This window comes from Miniopterus natalensis, chromosome 1 (assembly GCF_054644295.1).
Source record: "Miniopterus natalensis isolate mMinNat1 chromosome 1, mMinNat1.hap1, whole genome shotgun sequence".
In the NCBI taxonomy this organism is placed as follows: Eukaryota; Metazoa; Chordata; class Mammalia; order Chiroptera; family Miniopteridae; genus Miniopterus; species Miniopterus natalensis.
This window is the reverse complement of record NC_142081.1, coordinates 116,853,067-116,874,132: the sequence shown is the minus strand read 5'-3', so window position 1 is coordinate 116,874,132 and position 21,066 is coordinate 116,853,067. Positions and strand designations below refer to the sequence as shown.

Genomic DNA, 21,066 nt, shown 5'->3' with positions numbered 1-21,066 from the left:
CGGAGGACACTTTGTTTCCTCCCGTGCCTTGGCCACTGGGGATAATGCTGCAGTGAGCAAAGGGGCGCATATATTTCTGCAAATGAATGTTTTCAAATTTCTCAGGTATATAGCCAGAAGGGGGGTTGCTGGGTCATATGGTAGCTCTATTCTTAATTTTTGAGGACACCCCCTACTGTTTTCCATGGTGGCTGGACCAGGTTATGTTTCCACCAGCAGCGAACGAGGGTTCCTTTGTCTCCACAGCCTCTCCCACACTTGCTGTTACCTGTCTTGTTCATAGTCACCATCTGTTGTGATCTGTCCTACTTGTTGGCGTCCCTCAGATGTGTGGTGGTCCCTGACCGCCTGTTGCTATCTAACTGGAAGCACTAGGAGTGAGCAGAAGTTTCGCAACTGACAGGGCTGCACTGCAAGAATTTGGGGCGGATTCTGAGCCTGCCTTGGGTTCTGTAAGACACACTGGCTTCCTGACCGCTCTTCCCACCACTCTCTATGGGCACCAAGGTTGTTCTTCCTCCCCTTTGTTCTTATAGTGTGTATAGCTTTCTTTATGCCTTTAATTCTCAGGACATGTCTCTGAAAGGAAGGGGAGTGGAAATAGATTTGTGGTCAGTCCACAAATCTCAAATGTGTAGGTTCTAACTCAAACTTAGAACCTTATTTAAAACCAAAGTTTAAAGTTTTAATTTAATAAAATTAATACTAATCCAGAGAATATTTTTGGCTATTCTATTCTTAGCATACTACACTTTCCTACTATAGTCTTGGTTAAGAATTCTATTCAAACCATGCACTTTGCCGTATTGTCCCATTTATGTGCAACATACATGGAGCAGTTTTCATTAATGCATAAAGTGCTAGAAATTTTCAAATTAATAAAAAGTCATTAATTCTTAATATCCAAAATGTGTCTTGTGAAAAAGTAGAGAGAAAACAGTAAACTTCAGCTATTTTTTTTAATGGATTAAGATGAGACAGTGGGCACAATGGGCAGGGGCAGGATTTCAACAGGTACTTGACTTGGTAGTAAGGTTGGGGTTGTCACTCCTTAGACTTTTAGGCTAATTATTTGTCTAGTCTTTGCTATTGAACTTTAAGTCTACTAAGTAACTTCTTCCCTTTCTTGCAAAGATTGTAAAAGTCCATCTGTCCTGCCATTTGTGCCGAGTGAAGGAAGATACAGCAGGATTTTTGTCTCTGTCCATTCTAGTGACCAACCAGGGGTTCAGATACCTATGAACACTAAGTTTTCCGTAGTATTTTGATGCTTTTGTTTTCTTTGTATTTGCATTTTTTATCTTTATCTTTGTCACTGTAGTTTATTGAGGTTGTAAGCCATCAATAGTAAGTTTTTAACCACGAAGAACAATTGTTTCAAATTTTCAAGCAAGGTGAGGGGAAAGTAACCTGGCAGCCAATATACCCAGGCTTTGCTAGGAGGCTTAATTCTGCCCCCTCTGGGGGATAGTAGATACTCGATCCTGGGAAGCCTGAATAGTTGGGAGGAGGCCTGGACTGATGGCAGAGTGTTCAGTGTTCCTTTGGTTGGATGAGACCAGTAGAATGTAAGTTGCTGATTTACTAAATGAACCCCATAGAGCTGTGAGCCCATGCCTAATTAAAAATTTTCAATGTTTCAGCACTAATATTTTCAAATACAGAACAATATACATTTATAGTAGAAAAAAATTTTAACTAGTGGAAAATGTGAGCAAATATCACCCAAAGTTTGACCAACTAGTCTATATTTTGGTACATTTCCCCCCTCTTCTTTTTACTCTCGTATATATAGGATTTGGTTATAAATTACTTTATTTTGGTATTTTATATGCCATATTACACTTGTATAGCAGTGCTCTTAAAAGATAACCTTCCATTTAGAATAAAAGTATTCCAATGAGTTTTCACATTTCATGCCGTATTTGTCTTTTTGAGATCCCAAAAGTAAATTACAGGTTAACTGCATAGCTTAGGGAACATATCAGAGTGTTAGCTATAGTTAAAATATTTGTAGCTTGAAAGAATTTATTCCTCCAAATAGTGATTCTTTTCAAATTATGCCTTCTGGAACTTTAGGCTAATGAGGAATAAGTGGTTTGAAGTAAAACATCTGAAACTGGCAAAATTGTGTTTTAGATAATATAAAGATATTTCTGATTATTGGCTAGTGGCAGTTTTTAAATGCTCTGCATTTTAACAGATATCAGCTAGATGTTCTCCCTGTCCTGTCTTTGTGTATTTGCGGGAGATCCTGATGGGAAAGTGTGACCGCATGCTGAAAGCTGCTTTATAATAATATGAGAAAGGAAGGCTCACCTGAATTAGTTTATAAAAATACAGCAGCACCGATACAGTAGGCAGTTAGGCAGAGATGAACAGCGTCGGAGCGACAGGCCAGGTTTGTCACCAGGGTAGGATGCTTTTGTTCCTGGCGATGGGGACCTCGCCCCAGGGTGACCTTTCCTTCCCTAGCATATCACAGGTCATGCTGTTTACACCCCCTGAGCTTTCATGTTTGATATTTTAACCAAGAATAAACACACTTTTCTAAGTTTAACTTACTGTGATGTTTTCTTCTATTCCCATTTCCCTTCAGGTATTTCCAGATCACCATAGAGAAAAATATAGCTCATGCTCAACAATATTTTTAGACAACAGCACAATTTGCCAGCCCGAGACGAGAATCAGTGTGCAATGGTGAGTAAAATAGGCTGCCCGGGCTCAGTGACAGACACCTTATGCTACAGGCGTCCTACCCATGTGTGAGCTCATTTGATTGTTCTTTTCCATGATCAGGTTAAGAAACTGGTATCAATTATTATTGATTTCAATTTCCATTTTAATCTGAGAACATGGAAGACGGGAAAGCCAGTGAGCAAATATAAATTTCCCCCCAAGAGTATTCATCTTTACCTGATGAAATACTGTGGCTGAGACGTTGTTGAACAAAATGCAAGGAGAGGTGCTTCTCATTGACTCTTTCTCAAGAAAAGTGTTTCTTTATGAGATAAAGGCCTAAAACCACATGTGCTACTCTGGAAGCTGCTCTTGGAAGGAGGAGCAGCTCGGCCCCCACTGGCCCAGGGCATCTGCCTTTACACTTAATTGGAATTGGTCATATTTCCCCTGTTCTGTTTTTCTTGCACTATTTCTGTTTTAAAATTCACTTCTTCCAGGAAAAATGCACCAATCCAGGGTTAAGGAACAACTTCTCAAGGCTGATTTCTTCGTGGATAAAATTTGTTCAACTGAGGTTTTAATTTTATAGATATATTAAATTTAGTTATATATGTATATAGATATATAAATATACCTCCAAGACACTGTATAAGAAAATCAAAGCAGAAAAAGTGAGATTGGTGAAGTTTTATAAACATAACCACAGTCAGGTTTATACTTAAGCAAACGTAACAGTGTCATGATGCTGCTGAAAATTATTCAGTAAGTTCTGTGAGCACCACATAGTCCACAGTTGCAGATGCACTTTAAAAACACACTAAGATGAAACTTTGAAGCTACTTAAGAATGAAACAAAACCGAACCCTTTGGCGTTGGCCACGGAGTAGTATTAGCATCTCCTTGGGATATGAGCTGATTTTCCAGAACAGTTTGGGAAATGCTACCTGAAATATTAGTAGCCTCTTTCCTAATTTTATTTAGTCCTAGAAACATAATTTGTTCATAAACTTAATTTTGTTTCTATTGTACCAGCTATTTTACTAATTCTCAGTAACTTATACTTTAATTAAAAACTGGGAGTTCACAATCATAATACTGTAATTTTCTTCTCTCACTTATAACAGTAGTTGAGGTCAAATTGTGTTTCATCAAAAATTGAGCCCCATCCCTCTCTAAAGTCCTGAGCTTTGGCACCCATCACATAATCATTTAATCTTCTCATTCAGCCAGGACAATAAATCCATCCAGGGGTAAAAAGACGACTCCACTCTGGCTGCATTCCATAGGTTCTTTTGAATTCAAGGTTCTTATGTTACAGTATATAATTCAAAAGAAGTTGTAAAGACTAACCTTGTACAGACAAGTATGTGTTATGCTTTTTTTCACCAAATTTATCTAATTTTTGGAAGTACAGTCAGTTTTCATTTGCTCTAATCTGGTTTTGAAAATGATCAGTACATTTACTATTTGTAAAATAAAGGTTTACTGAGAAAATTATTAGGAATGGTTTTGAAAAGATGTCTATTATGGGGCAGTAGCGCATTGTTCCCAATGGGGTGGGGGAGCCTTATTAGAATCACGGATGCAGCTTTTTTCAAAATGTGTGTCTCTAAACACACGCAGCCCCTGTCCCCTCCCCCAGCACACTCCCTCTCACAAGCCTTTGATGAGCTGAGGAAGGATGGGGGGCATCATTATATGGAGAAAAGCATCCAGGGCGATCCTGATTTCAACCCTAATCCATGTGTTCACATTGCAGTCACCTGAGAAGCTTTCAAAGCAACCCAGAGTCACACCCAGTGCCGGTTAAGTCAGAGCATCTCAGGGCGGAGCCAGGCGGTTTTCAAAGCCCCTCTGAGGATCCCAGTTACAGCCAAGCTTGGGCAGCACACTGCCTGGTGAGAGGGCAGGAGGGAGAGTCTGCTGCTCACCATTGCCGGGACCTTGAGCAAGTCAGTTTTCACCTTGGTTACCTTACCTGTAAAATGGGTTGTTGAATTAAATGTCATCACAACTTCCTTGGTTCTTTTCAGCTTATATGCTTCAAATTCTCTGATTTTAAAATCAGCTTGAAGATGAAACTGTTTGAAGCCCTATAGAAGCACCCATTAGATACTAACAATGTTACAGGCCTTTTTACAAGTGCGCATATTCTATAGACCTAGTTATAAAATTCAATTTTGCTTTCCCTCAGTTATTTTGAGCTTCATTTTAGAAACTGAGAGCAAAGAAGAAAAGCATATAACTTAATCTACAGTACTCCTTTGTTTCATATTACACGGAATCTGCGAATGCCTTAGGAATACAGTACCTTACACAGTGCCTGAGGACTTACATCTGCTCATTAAAATTGCACTTAAACTAATTTGGAAATAAATGTTATTAATATTACACTGTATACTGCTATGCTGCCTTGTTGGCACTGCTTGTTTTAGGAGAGTTAGACCTGTTGATTTTATAGGTTCTTATATATGCCCTTAAGTTTTCTAACAATTGTGTAAAAGTGATCTTAAATATTTTGGTTTGGTATAGAGAATTTAATTTACCTTTAGGCAAAAGATGGAAGATGGGTGGGTAGAAAAACTACTGTATGGCTTAAATTTAAGCATGTGTACAAGCAGATCTATCTTGTACAGGATCAAAGATTCTATGAGTGAAGGGGAAATGACAGGAGAGATGTGTAATAACTTCCATACTGAAATAACCAACCAGGCAGGCCGGGCGTGGCTCAGCGGTTGAGGGTCGCCCTGGGATCCAGGCGATCGGGGTTTGATTCCCGGTTGGGGCACATGCCCGGGTTGCGGGCTCGATCAGTGACTCTCTCTTCATTGATGTTTGTATCTCTGTCTCTCCCTCTCCTTTCCTTTCTCTGAGATCAATAAAGATATAAAAAAAGAAAAACAACAACAACCAAAACATGTCTTCTAACAGCATATTCCCTAGCATTTTGGTTTTCCTAATTTTGCTCAAAGCCAGAGAACTGCAACAAGGCAAAAAGTGCCCAAGAGCAACTGTTCTGAATGAGGATTTCATGGCCACTGGGCCCTGGGAAGGTCCTTCCCCACCACAATTCCTTTTAAGACATGTCTTCAGACCTAACATAGAATCAGTTTTTCCATTTTTTTCTCTCCACAGCCTGGTATTTGCAATATATTACCACATCAAGAAAAGGTGAGTTTTAAAACCTGTCTTGTTATTCTAGCTAATAAACCGATAAGATACAAATATTAGTGTTAGGTGATATATATGGACATTACTGGAGTAAGCTGTAGAATGTTTTTATTACATTATTAAAGTGAATCATTTTTGTCTGAGGACTCAACCCTTAAGCTGTTGAGGATTTCAAAGAATATTTGTTTATGTGGGCTATAGTGATATTTACTGTATTAGAAATTAGAAATTAAAATTGAGAATTTAGAAATGAGTCCCTTGTATGTTGAACCATGGTTTTTTGTAGCACTGTTGAAATGTTGAGCTAGATAATACTTTTTCCTGGGGGCTGCCTTGTGCGCTGTAGACTGTTTGGCAGCATCCCTGCCTGTCCTCACTAGATGCCAGCAGCACACTCTCCCCGCGCCACACGGGGACAACAGAGCATGTCTCCAGCCAGGGCGGGATGCTTCCTGGGGGACAAAATCACCCCGAATTGGGAACCGTACTATTAACATAATTTAGAGTAAAAGAGAATTACTTTGCACAACAAAAACATTGAGTGGAATTTGTGTCATTTATTTACATTTTTGCAAGTCTCCTTATGTCTGGTAATAGACATCAGCTGATCTCATGTATACCCTGTCTTCAGTCATTTGTGATTACTTCAGTCATCTCGATAATTTGTTTTGAAGAAACAATGTGAACACCATGCCTCATGTAGCTGTATGGCTAGATAAGGGTGAATTTTTAAAGCCTCCAGATAATTGTGCATATTCTTTGATATTGTACCCAAAGCGCACAAGTGCTGGTTTCTTAAAGTAGTTTCAGTGGAATTTTAAACCATATCCATGAACTTGTAGTAAGGTTTCTATTAAATTAATATCCATTCAGATATCTTGTATGCTGAATGAATCTTTTTATTGTAAATAATTTTATGATAATATTATGCATTGGTCATTTGGAAAGTATTGGTTCACATTACTTTATACAGTATTAAAATTCACTTTTGTTAGTTAGCATCATATCACCACCCGTCTTCCCTGAAAATCCTCTAAGTATTGAAAAGCTGTCAAGGTCATACAAAAAAGATCCAAATTTTCCCCAGCCTTGATTTTTAGCTTGATAGCTTGAATTGTGTCACTGGCAGCAAATATACAAGTTGTTTTCCTTGAAGTGACATGCTTACTTTTCAGTTTTGAGAGACTGACAGTTATACTATCAAATAAAGATGTTATTCAATAAAAAAAGTCAGTTGTTCAGCTCACAACTAAGTCACAAATGCTTTTCCTTAACAACCACTATTCGATATGCAGAAGTGCTTAATGCATACTTTCCCCCTGTCAGATATAAATAAGAATCAGCGTTTAATAACACCATCCTTACTGCTTTGTCAAGGATGTTCTCCAGTGAAGCAGAATTTGTTTTTCCACCAGTGGCCGTGAGGAATAGAGTGACTCCTAGCACAGGGCGGTTCCCCTGCCTTGACTCAGGCTCAGAAGCCAGTTTTACTGACTTTTCTTTTATACAGTCATTGCAGTGTCAGTGTAGACGCAGGCAATGCCTTAGGATTTCTCTAAAAACAGTTTTGGCCTCACGTGTCTCCTGAAACTGGTCTAGGGGACCCCAGAGGCCTGCAAAACACATTTGGGGAACCACTGTGTGGAAAATTAAACTTAAAAAACAGACAGGTTTTCCTGGCCACTGCGGCTCAGATGGAGCATCGCCCCAAGGGGGCAGGTTCCATTCCCAGTCAGGGCACATGCCCAGGTTGTGGGTTCGGTTCCATCAGGCCACGTTCCTGGGTTTCAGGTTCGATCCCCAGTTCGGCGTGTGCAGGAGGCAGCCTTTCCATGTGCGTTTTTCCCTTCTCGCCCTTCCTCTCTAAAACCAGTAATTGGTCATTTTTAAAATAAAAAGGCAAGTTTTTAACTCAAACTGTTTAAAAAAGAAGAAACACACAATAACAATATAATATAGGAAACTAACAAGAGAAGCGAAACTGGGAAACATGAGTCTCGTATTCACACGAATGGCCCGGCTCCTGCTCGGTGACGCGCTCCTGTGTGGCCCAGGGCGAGGCAGCAGGTCGCGTCTGTCTGGGTGACCAGCGTCGCCTGTCAGGGAGGGTCAGCGCCTGGAGGGGCAGCTCTGGCTGCTCACTGTGGAGGAGATTTCACAGAATTGGATGTGCTGGGTAAAAAGAGGCCAGAAACTTCTTACGGAATCTCAGAAGAATTAGTGGGACTTTGTTGAACATTAAGCTTCTCCCTCAACCCCCCTCTCCACTCCCAGCAGATGTGTTACTAAGATATTCACAATTCCTGGATTTGTTTTTAAAATCACCTTCTTATTTTATAGAGGTGGAAATAGATCCAAGGACATTTTTGATGAAAGGCTGCACCCGCTGACAGTAAGTATCAGTTGTATTGAGGTTGTATTTTTTCCCATATAATTATGTGTATTTCATGATGATTTGCTTAGAAATTAATCACTAGAAGAAAATTACTCCCCCCAGCTTGAAGTCAAAATTATCTTCCTTTGGTTTTTTCTTCACCTCATGTTGTATCTAATTCTCTTACAAAAGGAATGTTGTATAGGAAATATATCAGTAAGAACTGAGCTTCAGCTTTGTATAAGTAGTGAGCTAAGGTGAGTAAACATGCCCCATCCCGAAAAATGTATGTTTTGAAAACACAGTTTTCAGTAGCATCAAACAGTATGAATATTTGTAAATAAACCTAACAGATATGTGAAGATCTCTATAAAGAAAATTAAACAACTATTTAAATTTTGAATTAATTAGAATGGCAAAAGAATTTCCAGTTCCCATCTTCTGATGCCCTAGAGCAATATGTGACTGCTGCCTGCTGTTTAGCACGGCACAGCCTTAGGGCCCTGTGGGTACAGGAAACTGGAAACACATTTTCAGAGTTGGTTGCAGAGAAGTAGGACATGAGGATGAACAAGTCTTTTGAGTCTAAAGATAGTTTACATTTAGATAGAATTCTGTATGGGGAAGGTGGAAAGGAACATGTAACTTTTCTGAGGTTGTGCCTGCATTTTTCTTAAATGAGTATAGGTATTGAATCTCTATTGTTTTTTTAGGTCCCATTGTTTATATTTAAAAGACTAAAAGACATGTCACTCAATCAAAATTATTTTCAGGAGCACGTGGGCACAGGTAGGAGACGGCTCTCAGGAAAGCACTTTTTGTTTTTCTTCAGTGGATAGTGACATTGCATTTTTTCTCCTTTCAGCAGGAAGCGGTTCCAGAGGAAAACTTTGATCATAATCCTGATCCTGAAACTATTTATGGATTCATTCGGCCTTTTTTCAGTGCCCTAGAGCTAACAGCTGAATTTTCAATAACAACTTTGGTAAGATAGTTCTTTCAGAACTTTATTAAGGGAAACCTATCAAAGGAAGTGAAATACACACATTTGAGCTTAATAATCATTATGATTTCAAATGCCCTTGCTTTTCTCATCCCAAAACACTTGCTATTAATGGCAGCAGGAGAGGTTTCCGGTGTCTCCCTCCACACCTCAGGAGACATGTGCACACCTACAAGGTGTGCTGATGGGGCAGGATGTTGGCAATAACAGAACCTTGTGGGCCCTCAGGCAGTGACCGGTTCAGTGTAGGTCTAAGCTGAGTCCCAGGCTGTATTCCCCAGGCAGTTCTAATGTGTGTCCTGATTGGAAACTAAAGCCCTAAATTCTCTGTTCCTTGGATGATGGGTGTTCACCCATCCTTGCTGTCCTCTCATGCCTGCCTGTGAAGTTGCCCAGGATTGGCGTGCAGTGGTGTCTGACAAGGCTTTGCTAGTTGCCTGCTAAGCTACAGCTGTGTGAGGACCTTTGTGTCATTCATACAGAATTCCTATGGTCAGATTGTATCATCTGGAATAAGTGGTCCTATTCTAGTGAGAAGTAATGGGATTGTACTAATTGCTGCTCCAGCAAACCTAAAGGGGAAAGTCTGCTGCTTGGTCTGGAGGGAAAGATTCCTTAGGTCAGTGCCGCCTCCTTCAGTATTCAGTTCAAACCTTGGAGAGGCAGCCTGTGCTTCTGAATAGAGACCCCTCAATGGGCAACGGGTCAGACGCAGGACTTTTCATGGAGCTACCAGCCACTTGGAGCGCTTAGCACATGCTGGAGAAAGGCAGGAGTGGGGCTCCCATGAGGGGAGCAAGTGATACAGGAGGGAGAGCGTCTGGGTGGGAGGAGGCGAGTTCTCTGTAGACGAGTTAAGTTCGATGCACCTGCGAGACGACAGTGGAGGTCTCCAGTAATCACTCGAATGCATGGAATTAGAGCATGGATCTGAGCTAGAGGTAGGGAATTAGAATTAGCTGTTCAAATGCAGAGAAAGCATGTGAATAAAAAGTGTACAGAAGATAGAAGAGTTGGCATGAATAGGTATGCAGTGGATATTTATGGAATTAGCAACTGCTTGGCAGCATTTAGCATTTTGACCACACTCTCTTGAACCTCACTTACCTTGACTTCTTTTTGTTATTTTCTCCTTTGGCCACCACTCTAAGGCAGTCCTGGGGCCTTCTCCCTTTAGTGTGATAGTCCTTACAGATCTAAGTGCTGAGGATGGAGAGACCTCACTGAAGTGGGAAGATGAGGAGCTCTGTCCTTACAGGCAGAGGGGACAAGTGCAAGATTCTGAGATGAGAATGTGTTTTTTGTGATTGAGGAACAGTGAGGTATGGCCATTGTGCTCTGAGTGGAATGAGGGAAAGAATGTAGGACATGAGGCCGTAGAAGGGCAAGTCCTATATTACAGGGCTTTGTAGCTTTCAGGCCATGGGAAGAAGTTACATTTTTATTTGTTTGATGGGAATCCTTTGGCAGATATTGAGCAGGGGAGAGAAGTGCTCTTAGTTAGAGGCCGTCCTGGCTACTTTTGGGGAGAAGAGACTGTAGCTGGGAGTCTGAGTGGAGACCAAGAAGTCAGGAGGAAATAACAGTGACACAGGTGAGAAGTGACAAATAGGAGATAGCAGTCTGATTTCCAATGACAGGTGGAGATGACAAGAATTGCTAACCGATTGTACCAGATTAACTCAATTGGAGAGTTTTGGCCAAGCACCTAGACAGGTGGCAGTGCCCTATATGATGTTAGGGAGTGCTTGGGGAGGGGGGATGAAGAGCACTGGTTTGTATGCCAAAGGCACCGATGGCCTTAGCAATAGTAGCTTCAGTAGAGTGTCAGTGCCAGGGGCAGACTAAAGTGGGTTGAGGAGAGAATGGGAGATGAGAAGCTGCATCAGGGCATTTGCTGTGAGCAACGTGAGGAATTTTCTCAGGGTTTCAGGAGGCAGGAGTGGAACAAGATAAGCACATTCACTTTTGGGCAATCTCTGGTGGACGGAGGATTCTTCAGAGACAGGTAATTGTGGGAGGTGTTCTTCAGAAGTGGGACAAGATCGGCTTCACTGATAGAAGAGTTTCAGTGAGAAGAGAAATCTCAATTCCACTGTCACAGGATGATGTGGTATAAATTAATGAATAGTGGCACATAGGACATCTGCCAGTGAAGGTGATGGGAAGTTGAGAGATTGCCAACATTGTGTAAGTGCCTCTGATTATTCCCATAAAGTAGAAAGTTGAACCTTGTAAGGAGGTTTATTCTTAGAATACTCGACAGCGCTGAGTTTTGGGAGATTGGTGAAAACTTTCACTAAAAACACATAGTGTTCAATAACCATTTGTGTTTTAAAATACAGTTGAGTTTGAAAACCTTTGGTAAATCTGAGCTGTCAATCTGATAACCTCAGACAGTAAACATACTCTTTAAAGTGGGGACTTTCTTCTTTTTGTCAAATGGCACACATGCTCTTCTGAAAAGCATCCTTTGAGGTAACAAGTCACCACTTGCCTCTATAGCATTTATTTAGCTGTTAACTTCACCCAATTCTTTGCAGAATACACATCCACTATGTGAAAGAAATCCTGAAACCTCACCAGCTACCTGGCAGGTTTAGAGGAGGACCAGGGATAGACGCTGGCAGCTGTGTTACCACCTGAAAACAATAGAATTGACTAAGCTTCTGGTTGTGTGAGACAGCGATGAATTTCGTGAAATGATAATGGAGATGTGAAGCTTGGGGGATATAACAGGACTGTTCTTTGTGTGCGTGTGTGTTTCTTTCAAGGACACTAAGTCCAGGAATACTTGACAGCTTTGCCCTGCCTCACGCACACCTGTCTGTCCTGCCTGCCCTGCTGCACCCACAGCAGCCACTGGGGGGCTCTCTTGACGACCAGGTTTTATCTTCTGCTTGTGCCACAAAAGGAGTAGTTACTGTGTAAAGAAGATAGAAATGTGCTCAGTGTTACCAGGGATTTACATACTCAAGTGCTCTGTAAAATCGCCCCATAACTACCAGCCAGGTATGAAGCAGTGCGCATGGCAGGCACTCAGGCATCTGCGCCGGGCCTGGGTGTGCTGCCCTTTACCAGTGGGATGGTAATAACATTCCTTCAGGGAGCCCTTTGCCAAGGTGTCCATTCATTCCTGTCACCGAAAAGTGGGCTGGGGAAAAATGGGCAAAGTCGGCAACAGAAGTATTTGGTTTGCAGCTGTGACTTGGCCTCTGGCTTTGGCTGGCCCAGCAGCCTCTGTAGAACCTAAGAGTAAAAGGCGTGTCAGAAACAGATGAAATCTGTCATTCCTAACAGTTCTTACCGCAGCACTTAAACTGAACTAGAATCAAAGACCAGTGTTCTACTTTTGCAGATTTACTTAGAACGACTTACAGTTTATGCTGAGATCGACATTTGCCCCACGAACTGGAGGAGAATTGTTCTGGGAGCCATTCTTCTTGCTGCCAAGTATGTGGATGACCTGGCTGTATGGAATATGGACTTTTGCCGAATCCACCAGGGCATCACACTCAAGGACATGTGAGTATGCAAGGTTTTGGTGAACTTTCTAACCATTTTCCAATACCTCATTTGCCCCCATAAAGAATATTTATTAAGAAATATTTTTAAAGGTTCCATTGTGCAGAGAACTGAATGAGGCATACAAGTACATTCATTTTTTATCCACATTTGCTATAACAATTCATATTCTTCACTAATCAGTAGGACTTCATCTGTTATTGTTGTAATAATCTCTGTGATAATTTGAAATGTATTTCTCTGATGGCTATTGGCAATCATTTTACAAGCTCACATCCTAAACCAACAGTGCTATGAATATCTTCATGGCTTTCTGAAAGCCGTCTGCCAGTTCCAGTCCTTTTTTCCCCCTCTTTTTTATTTTTACTTATTATATCTTCCAATATTACTTTACATTCAATATTATTTTGTACTAGTCTCAGATGTACAGCATAATGGTTAGAAAATCGTATGCTTTGCAAAGTGAAATCATGTGGTATTTGTATTTCTCTGAATGACTTATTCCACTTAGCATAATCCCCTCTAGGTCCATCCATGCTCTCACATATGGTAAGATTTCACTCTATGGAAAGATTTCTTTTCCTGGCTGAGGAATATGCCATTGCTTTTTCATCCACTCACCTATCGATGGGCACTTGAGTTGCTTCCATAGCTTGAGGATTGTAAATAATACTGCAGTGAACACAGAGGTGCATAGATTGTTTTGAATTCGTGTTTTGGGTTTCTTCAGATACATTCCCAGAAGTGGAATCACTGCGTCATAAGGCAGTGCCCTTTGTAATTTCTTGAAGAAACTCCATAATGTTTTCCACAATGACGGCACCAATCTGCCTTCCCACCAAAAGTGCACAGGTGTTCCCTTTTCCCAAATCCTCCTCAACACTTGCTGTTTGTTGGTTTATTGGTGATGGACATTCTGACAGGTGTGAGGGGATATCTCATTGTGGCTTTAATTTGCGTCTCTCTAATGATTAGTGTTGTTGAGCATCTTTTCATATGTCTGTTGTCCATCAGTGTGTCCTCTTTAGAGAAGTGTCTGTTCAGGCCCTCTGTCTGTTTTTAATGGTATTGTTTGTACTTTTGGTGTTGAGTTATATATGTTTTTTATAAATTGTGAATAATAACCCCTTTACCAGATATATTGTTGTCAAATATGTTTTCCCATCAGTGGGTTGTCTTTTAATTTTGTCCATGTTTTCCTTTGCTGTGTTAAAACTTTGTAGTTTGATGTAGTCCCATCTGTTTATTTTTTTTTCTTTCACTTGTTCAGGTGATCTATCAGCAAAAAAATATTACTAAGAGAAATGTTCCAGGTGTTACTCCTTGATTTCTTCTAGGAGTTTTATGGTTTCGAATCTTATATTTAAGTTAATCCATTTTGAGTTTATTCTTGTATATGGTGTAAGGAGGTGGTCTACTTTTATTTTTTGGAAGTATCTGTCTAATTTACCCAACACCATTCATTGAGTAGACTGTCTTTACTCCATTGACTGATCTCTCCTCCTTTGTCAAATATTAATTGACCATATAGGTGTGGATTTCTCTCTGGGCGTTCCATTCTGTTCCATCCATCTATAGGTTTGTTTTTATGCCATTACCATGGTGTTTTGATTACTATAGGCTTGTAGTATGGTTTGAAATCAGGTTGCATGATACCTCCAACCTTGTTAGGATTTCTCTCAAGTGCTGTGACTATTCAGGGTCTTTTGTGTTCCATATAAAAATTTGGCTTATTTGTTCTACTTCTATAAAATACACCATTGGTATCTTGATAGGAATTTTGTTGAATCTATAGATTGCTTTGGGTAGTATGGACATTTTAAAGATGTTAATTCTTCCTGTCCATGAGCATGGTATATGCTTCCATTTGTTTATATCTTCTTCAGCTTCTTTCTTCAGTGTCTTGTAATTATCCAAGTACAATTCTTTTACCTCCTTGGTTACATTTATTCTTAGGTACTTTTTGATTCAATTATATGTGGGATTGTTTTGTAGTTTGCCTTTCTGATAGTTCATTATTGGCATACAAAAGTTCAACTGATTTCTGGATATTTATCTTACATCTTGCTACTTTACTGAATTAGTTTGTCGGTTCTAGTAGTGTTTTTTTTGGTGGAATCTTTAGGGTTCTCTATACACAGTAACATGTCATCAGCAAATAATGAGAGTTTTACTTCCTCCTTTCCAATTTGGTTACTTTTGACTTTTTCTTACTGTCTGATTGCTGTGGCTAGGACTTCCAGTACTATGTTGAATACGAGTGGTGAAGGTGGACATCCCTGTCTTGTTCCTGATCTTAAGGGAAACTATTGCAATTTTTCTACATTGAGTATGATGTTAGCTGTGTGCTTGTCATATGTGGCCTTTATCATGTTGTGATATGTTCCATCTGATCTTACTTTGCTGAGAGTTTTTATCAGAAATGGGTTCTGGATTTTGTCAAATGTTTTTCTGCATGTCTTGATATGACCATATAGTTTTATCTTTGATTTTGTTTATGTTTTGGTTTGTCATGTAAATTGTTTTGCGGATATTGTACCTACCTTGTATCCCAGGAATAAAGTTCACTTAATCATGATTTATGATCTTTTTAATGTATTGCTGAACTCAGCTTGCTAATATTTTGTTGAAGATTTCTGTATCTTTGTTCATCAGGGATAGTGTAGTACAATTTTCTTTCTTTTTAGTGTATTTATCTGGTTTCAAAATTAGGATGATGTTGGCCTCATAAAATAAGCTTGGGGGTCTTCTATTCTCTTGAATTTTTTGGAATAGTTTGAGAAGGATTAGTGTCAGTTCTTGTTTGAATATTTGGTAAAATTTACCTGTGACATCATGTTCAGGACTTTTGTTTGTTGGAAGTTTTGTGTGTTTTTTAATTATTACAGCTTTGATTTCATTAGCTGTAATCAGTCTATTCAGATTTTCTATTTATTTTGTGTAGTTTCAGAAGATTGTGTATTTCTCGGAATTTATCTATCTCTTCCAGATTATCTAATTTGTTGAAATATTTTTGTTCATAATATTTTCTTATAATCCTTTGTATTGTTTTCATGTCAGTTGTTCCTACTCTTTCATTTCTGCTTTTATTTATTTCAGTCCTCTTTCTCTTGATGAATCTGGTTAAAGGTTTATCAGTCTTGTTTATTTTTTCAAAGAACCAGGTCTTGGTTTATTGACCTTTTGTATTATTTTTTTAATTTTTATTTGTTTATTTCCACTATTGTCTTATTATTTTCTTCCTTATACTTGATTTGGGCATTCTTTGTTGTTCATTTTCTCATTCCTTTAGGCATAATGTTAGATAATTTATTAGAACTTTTTCTTCATTCTTGAGGAACACTGGTATATGAACTTCCATGTTAGGACTGCTATTAGTGTCTTTAATCGATTTTGGGTTATTGTGTTTCCATTTTCATTTGTCTCAATGTACGTTTCGATTTCTTTTTTGATCTAATTGTTAACCCATTGATAGTTTAGTTAAATGCTACTTAATTTTTTTAAATCTTCACCTGAGGATATGTTTTCATTGATTTTTAGAGAGAGAGAGAAACATTGATCACTGCCTTCCATATGTGCCAACACCAGGGATCGAACCTACAACCTAGGTATGTGTCCTGATAGGGGATCAAACCCTCACCCTTTTTGTGTATGGGACTATGCTCCAAACAAATGAATAACCCAGCTGGCACAGTTGGATGTTATTCAGCCTCCATATGTTTGTGTGTTTCAGTTTATTTTGTGATTAACTTTTAGTATTTATACACTAAGATGCTTGATATGATTTCAGTTTCCATAAATTTATTGAAACTTGTTTTGTGTTCTAACATGTGGTTTATTGTGGAAAATATTCTCTGTGCACTTGAAGTGTATTCTGCTTCTTTGAGGATAAATGCTCTGAAAATATCAATTCAATCCATATGGTTTAGTGTGTCATTTAAGATGGGTGTTTCCTTGTTGATTTTCTTTCTGGAAGATCTATCCATTTATGTTTATTGGGGTGTTAAAATCTCCTCATGTGACTGTATTACTGTGGATTCTCCCTTTATGTCCATCAAGATCTGCTTTATGTATTTAGGAGCTCCTATGAGTGTGAATAAATGGTTACAAGGGTTATATCCTCTTGTTGGATTGATCCCTTTATCACTATTTAGTGTCCCTTTTATATCATATTATAGCTTTTGTTTTATAGTCTGTTTTGTCAGATACAAGTATTGCAACCCCAGCTTTTTTTCCTGTGTGCATGAACTATCTTTTACCATCCATTTACTGTCAGTCTCCATGTTTCTTTCATTCCTAGCTGGGTCTCATGTAGACAGCATATATATAAGTCTTGCATTGTTATTCAGTCAGCTACCCTTTGTCTTTTGATTTGAGCATTCAAGTCATTTACACTTAAAGTGATTATTGATAGATATGTATTTAATACTATTTCATTCCTTATAACTATGTTTCTGTTTTTCCTTTCATATTCTTAAAGAAAATACTCTACTTTTCTTGTAATTCTGTTTTGGTATTAATGAGCTCCTTTCATTTCTTCTTTTCTTGGAAGCTCTTTATTTCTTTTTCAATTTTAAATGATAGCCTTAGAGGGTAGAGTAGTCTTGGCTGTAGATCCTCCCTTTTCATCTCTTTGAATATGTCCTGCCTGTGCCTCTGGCCTGAAATGTTTCTGTTGAGAAATCAGTTACCATGATCACTTCCTAGATATTAGCATAGCCCCTGCACAAGGATGACATGCAAATTTGTCCAGCGTTCCATATTTTTAAACAGTGAAGCATGCAATAGACTGACGTATATCAAAAGAAAAGGCTGAGTTGGGAAGAGATTAAGCAAAGAATTTACAGGCATATATGCCCAACCCATGGACACAGAAAATAGTGCAATAAAAGCCTGGGGATGGGGTGTGTGTAGAGTGGAAGGGATCTAGGGAGGGGAAGGAGACATCTGTAATACTGTCAACAATAAAGATAAAATTAAAAGATAAAAAGGAAGGCTTTAACAGTAAAAAAAGAAACCCAAAGAAATCATTTACAGTCTTTTGGGAGCTCCCTTTTAGGTAACTAATTGCTTTTCTCTTGCTGCTTTTAAGATTCTCTCTTTGTCTTTAATCTTTGCCACTTTAATTATAATTTATCTTGGTGTGGGCCTCTTTGGGCTCATCTCACTTGGAACTCTCTGCACTTCCTGGACTCCTGTGTCTTTTTCCTTCACCAGGTTAGGGAAATTTTCAGTCATTATTTCTTCAAATAAGTTCTTAATTACACATGCTCACATGTTCTCTCTCTTTTCCTTCTTGGATCCCTATGATGCTGATATTGTTACCTTCATGTTATCCCAGATGTCCCTTAAAGTATCCTCATTTTTTATAATTTTGTTTTCTTTTTGTTGTTCTGATTGTTTTCTGCTGCTTTGTTTCCAAATCACTGATTCAGCCCTCTGCTTCATCTAATCTATTGTTTATTTTTTCAAGTGTATTCTTCATTTCAGATATTGTATTCTTCCATTTTGACTGGGTGTGTGTTTTTTTCTGTTATCGTCTCCTGAGGATATTTTTCCATTGTTTTTCAGACAGAGTGGAAGGGAAGGAGGCAGGGAGGGAGGGCGAAAGGTGGAGAGAGAGAGAGGATCATTGATGTGAGAGAGACACATTGACTGGTTGCCTCCTTCATGCTCCCAGATTGCGAGCAGGGAGTCAACCAGCAACCTAGTTAAGTGCCTTTGACCAGGAATCTAACCCATGACCCTCTGGTCCTCATGATGATGCTCTTAACACTGAGCAAAACTGTGCAGGGCCTGAGTGGCTCTATTTTATGATTTCTATGTCCTTTTTTCATGCTGTTGAAGTTCTCACTAGGTTTCTTGAGCATCCTTATATCCATTGTCTTGGACTCTGTATCTGGTAGATTGCTTGACTTCATTTTATTTAATTATTTTTCTGGGGCTTTCTTCTGTTCTTTCATTTGAGGCATGTTTCTTTATCTCCCCATTTTTACTACCTCTCTGTGTTTGTTTCTGTGTGTTAAGTCATTATGCTTTGTCTCTTTGTCTTGGTAGGGTGGCCTTATGTAGTAGGTATCCTGTGGGACCCTTGGCACACTCTGTGATTACATTAACTGGTGCTCTAGGAATGTTTCTTGTGTGAGATACATAAGCGCTTCTGTTGTAGTTTAGTCATGACTGCTGTTGGCCCATCTGTGTGTGGCATTGACCCTCATGCTGTTTGACTGTTACGATTGACCTTGACCACAGTGTATGAGCTGATATGCAGGAGTTTACCACATGAAGCAGAATTCACCTCAGCAGGGTCTTTGCTTCCTGAGATCTCCCTTTGGATGTGCTGCTTATGGAGCTAATTGAGTGCTGCTCTGATGTTGCCTGAAGTTTGCCACTGGATGTGTTGGTTTGAGGCCTTTTGGGATTGACTCATGCACATCAATGTCTGACTCTACCTGTGACTGGCCCTGGGCAATCACCTTGGAGCTATAAAGTGAGTCACAGTTTGCTGCTGCCCTTGCTTTTGACTGGGAGTGCATGGGAAGGGCCAAGCTGCTCATCAAGGCCACCTCCCACCAGCAGTGAGCTTTGTTACAGGTCAGTGAAAGGTCCAAGGCGATTCGCAATCCACCGTTACCTGCCTCCACTTGTAGGCTGCCGGTTAAGTTGGGTCACTGAAAGAGTCTTTGGCAGTGCCATGTGAGGTGAGTTAGGTTCTCAGTGAGTCATCAGGTACAGGCAAGTGGTGTTCATCAGACTGATACATATTCAGTCTTGGTGCCAGTGCTGAGTCTCAGGCCACTCAGGAAAAAAATCCCAGAGTACATCAGGGCCAGTTGTCAAATGCTGGGTACCCGCAGACTTTTTTGGTGAACTGATGTCTCAGGGAGTCATCTGGGGTCAACCAAACAGACCAAGATTTGGTGATGTGAAGGGACGGTTCTACACCAGTTGAACATGCGAGGGAAAATTGGCCCGACTTGAGGCTACACAATTCAGTCTGTCCTTGATTTAGCCGAGAGCATCTGGAGACCCCCAAGTCCAGTAGGGCAGGGCTCTTAGGATTCCAGAGGGTGGAACTAGTGGATCTCTTATTGGGTGAGGTAGCACTTATTAAGCTCTAAGGAAGGGGGGTGGTGAGAAAAGGCCTCTGACACAAGCCACAAAACTCAGTCTCGGACACACCCTGAATCTGCCCAGACCTCTAGTCCCTGGGCTCAGGTAGCTGAATTTTCTGTCAGATATGAGCTCTGCAGGGTGAGAGGACAGGGATCAGGAGGGTGGGATTATGCTTTCCCTCAGGCTGATGTCACAGGAGAAGAGTTCTCAGCCCAAGAAAGATGATGTCTGTGGGCAGTGGGGGACAGGGACTCAACACAGAGATCCTGGCATCTGTCCCTTAGCTCTTTCCCCAGAGCCACACATCTCAGTTTCTTTTCACTAGTCTGCACTGAGCCACCCTCCTTTTGTTTGTGCTTTGGGTAAGTGACCATAAACAAGGTTTTGTGTGCTGGCTCTTCAAGAGGGTGCCTGGGTTTCTATGAGACTTCTGTCTCTCCCTGGAAGACAGATCCCTGATGATTTTCATAGCCAGATGTTATGTGGGCTCCTTTTCCTGGCTCTGGTGCTCTGGGCTGGTGAGCTGGGCGTGGGGCTGAGACCCTGTGCTTTTAAGAGGAGACCTTTGTAGCTGAGATAGCCCTCTGGGTGCTTGGCCAGTGCACGTGGGAGCCGGGGCCAGCCCTTTTCAATCTCTACCCTTCCTACCAGAAGCCTGTCGAAGTGGCTTCTTCATAAATCCTTGGTTATGAGACTTCTGTTCAGCTAGTCTTCTATTGGTTATTCAAATTGATGGCTGTATATTTTAGTCATAATTCCAGTTTGGTCCTGGGAGGAGTGAGGGTAACTTTTATCTACTCTACCACAATTTTGGATCCCACTCAACATTTTTCTGTTGTCCCCAGTCCGTTTTTCAGGGGCATACATCTGGCCTTTGAAGTAAATTTTTGGCCATTGTTAATGGCCTTAGCGCCACTAGACTATTGAGCTGGTTCTAGCTTAAACCTAAATCACACATAGTATATTTGCTTTTACTGGTCTTTTCCTCCATTTATCTAAAGTTCTGTTGTTAAAGAAACCATGATAGAAGATTAGCCATATATACAGGTTTCAGATACCTTTGCTCTCTCCTGCTCTTTAATGAGCATCTCACGTGTTTAAAAATAGATCTGATGATTTAGGAAGGCACTACCTCTCAGGCAGCTAGAGAAACATCCCTGGCCTCTCCCAGTGCCCACCCCATTAGAGAATTTTC

The 21,066-nt window shown here is 40.2% G+C and overlaps 1 protein-coding gene and 1 pseudogene across 2 annotated transcripts in view; both read left to right on the top strand.

Moving 5' to 3' along the window:
* The first annotated feature begins 404 nt into the window (after nucleotides 1–404).
* LOC107537251 (cyclin-Y-like protein 1) overlaps nucleotides 405–21,066 on the top strand; it is a 33,648-nt gene continuing 12,986 nt past the window's right edge. The window contains exons 1-6 of one of the 2 annotated variants that reach the window (XR_015715759.1): nucleotides 405–507; nucleotides 2,600–2,700; nucleotides 5,818–5,853; nucleotides 8,194–8,245; nucleotides 9,093–9,212; nucleotides 12,589–12,755. Coding sequence is in view for 1 of the 2 variants with exons in the window: in XM_087825209.1 (XP_087681335.1) it covers nucleotides 496–507; nucleotides 2,600–2,700; nucleotides 5,818–5,853; nucleotides 8,194–8,245; nucleotides 9,093–9,212; nucleotides 12,589–12,755 (488 nt within the window). In the remaining variant the exon portion in view is untranslated. The remainder of the gene's footprint in view (nucleotides 508–2,599; nucleotides 2,701–5,817; nucleotides 5,854–8,193; nucleotides 8,246–9,092; nucleotides 9,213–12,588; nucleotides 12,756–21,066) is intronic. The other variant, XM_087825209.1, reaches the window with a different exon arrangement.
* LOC148094368 (U6 spliceosomal RNA) lies at nucleotides 17,461–17,522 on the top strand (annotated as a pseudogene).